The sequence below is a fragment of the Trichechus manatus genome, unplaced genomic scaffold (genome assembly GCF_000243295.1).
Source record: "Trichechus manatus latirostris isolate Lorelei unplaced genomic scaffold, TriManLat1.0 scaffold00194, whole genome shotgun sequence".
NCBI lineage: Eukaryota > Metazoa > Chordata > Mammalia > Sirenia > Trichechidae > Trichechus > Trichechus manatus.
In genome coordinates this window covers 4,542,717-4,544,668 of record NW_004444130.1, presented here as the reverse complement: position 1 = coordinate 4,544,668, position 1,952 = coordinate 4,542,717, and the positions used below count along the sequence as shown (strand labels likewise).

Here is a 1,952-nt window from a genome sequence, read left to right as displayed (position 1 = left end):
CTGTAAATCTTGCCAATGATCTTTGCCTAAAGCAGCAATATTCTAAAAAGAATCTTCTGTTGCAACACTAACTGGACTAGACAATCACTCTATATTGATATCTGTGTCTATCTATACTGGTTGAATGTTCTGAAAGAGCACCATTTTGACACTTGGACAATTTGTTAGACAGGAGCCCTAGTTTAAAATGTTGAGCACATTTTAAGTACTATAGTTTCCAAAGCGTTTTTTCTGTATAATGTATTTCTTTTGGACATGTATTTATTAACTTCTCTTATAACACGTTTTTTGTTGTTGTTGTTAGGTGATAAAATCAGGTTCCTATTTTATGTATCTTTAATTTATACAGCATTAATTTGATAAAAAAGAAAAGGAACAGAAGTAGCAATGGGGGTGTTAATATCTTCACAATGATTCGATCAGTTCTACTCTCTAATGTCTAAATAGATTCCTAACTACTGGAAGGCAGTCGATGTCTAAATGAGTAAGGCTGTAAACAGTAGAATCAGATGGATCAGGTACAAAGCCCATATAATTGCCTGAGTATTTGAGTAGTCATATTATTTTTGGTGCCTATCTAATATAATAATTGTTTATTTTTGTATGTCCATACCAAATGACGAGTGTAGAGAAAATGCGAATGAATAAACATTTCAATAATCTGATTAAAAACAATCTTAGCATCATTAGTAGGGAAGGAATAAGCATATTTTTGGAGATGGCTTTGGATAAATTATGTCTTGGGGAACATACTGTTTTTATTGCTTAGAAAATATACTTTAAAAGTTTTTGTTTTAATTTTGCAATTTAAAATAACTATGAACTTCTTTTAGTCCATTATCCTAACACTTGATAAAAATGCAACTTTAAGTATAATATTCATTGATGGGAAATTGAAACCATGCAGCTATCCATTTTATTAAGCATTAACGCAAAATAAAGTGTATGCTTCTAACATAAATCTTAGGTTTTCCCTGCTCTTTACACAAACACTTGCAGAAGCATCGGTATGTCCAAGAAGCTAGGAAACATGGTATTTCCTTAAACATATTCAGAATGCTCTAGGTATTCTAGATGGATATTTCCAAGCTAAATAATATTCATTATTATACAGTTTAGCAACTATTCTTTGAATGCAGAGCTTCAGTGAAATCGTAAACTGAAAAATCTCCAAATAAGCTGGGAATTCAGTGAGATTCTATAAGACAATCTCTACAAATAGTAAAGCACTCCATTCTCTTCACTATTCAGTGCATGACACTTGTAAAATATGCAGATTCTTCATAAATGTTCATAAATATTCACCATTGATAGTAATGATAAGAGGTACCAAAGAAGAGCTCACTCATGCTTCCTATTACCTCCAATTACTGCAGAGTCACTTCTGATTGCATTAGCTATGGGTTCTCTGTCATCTGTTGTTCCAGAATGATCTGCAGTAAAGGGACAAAAAAAGGGGGTAGATGATATAGGCAAGTAAAAACGAGAAACTTGAGAAATTCATAAACGCTTTAAACCAGAACAGAATTACAGAGGTAACTGTGGGGATCCCTATAGCTCTAAACATAAGCAATGTCAGCTGCAATGGCCCACATGTTTAGGAAATTGAGACTCTAGGAAAGAAGTGAGAAAGAACTGAAAGTTAAACAAACAAAACCAAATTTAAGAATCCATCTAAGGAACGTAGCATAGCAGCAATATTAAGAGTTCTGAACAGCCAATGGACAAGTTGTGTTTGTGACTAGATAAAAGAAGAGCTATAAGCCACCTGCAAACGAGTGAGTCCTTTCTCTTGATGTGGCATTGGTGCCAGTCTGGGCCACACAGCTGGACTCAGTCACGTGTCCCTTAATAGTGATGGGGGCTGGGTGGCTGGGGTGCAGAGCAGCCTTCAAAGGGGCCACGTGGCTAAGCTGCACTGCAGAGAGGCAGCCCATGAAGCCCTGAGCACC

At 35.5% G+C, this 1,952-nt stretch overlaps 1 protein-coding gene across 1 annotated transcript in view; it reads right to left on the bottom strand.

Moving 5' to 3' along the window:
- Positions 1 to 1,952, bottom strand: part of CNTNAP4 (contactin associated protein family member 4) — a 132,298-nt gene that overhangs the window by 3,525 nt on the left and 126,821 nt on the right. The window contains exons 17-18 of the mRNA XM_023741931.1: positions 1,769 to 1,943; positions 1,362 to 1,433 (exon numbers count right to left, since the gene is read on the bottom strand). Coding sequence (XP_023597699.1) covers positions 1,362 to 1,433; positions 1,769 to 1,943 — 247 coding nt within the window. The remainder of the gene's footprint in view (positions 1 to 1,361; positions 1,434 to 1,768; positions 1,944 to 1,952) is intronic.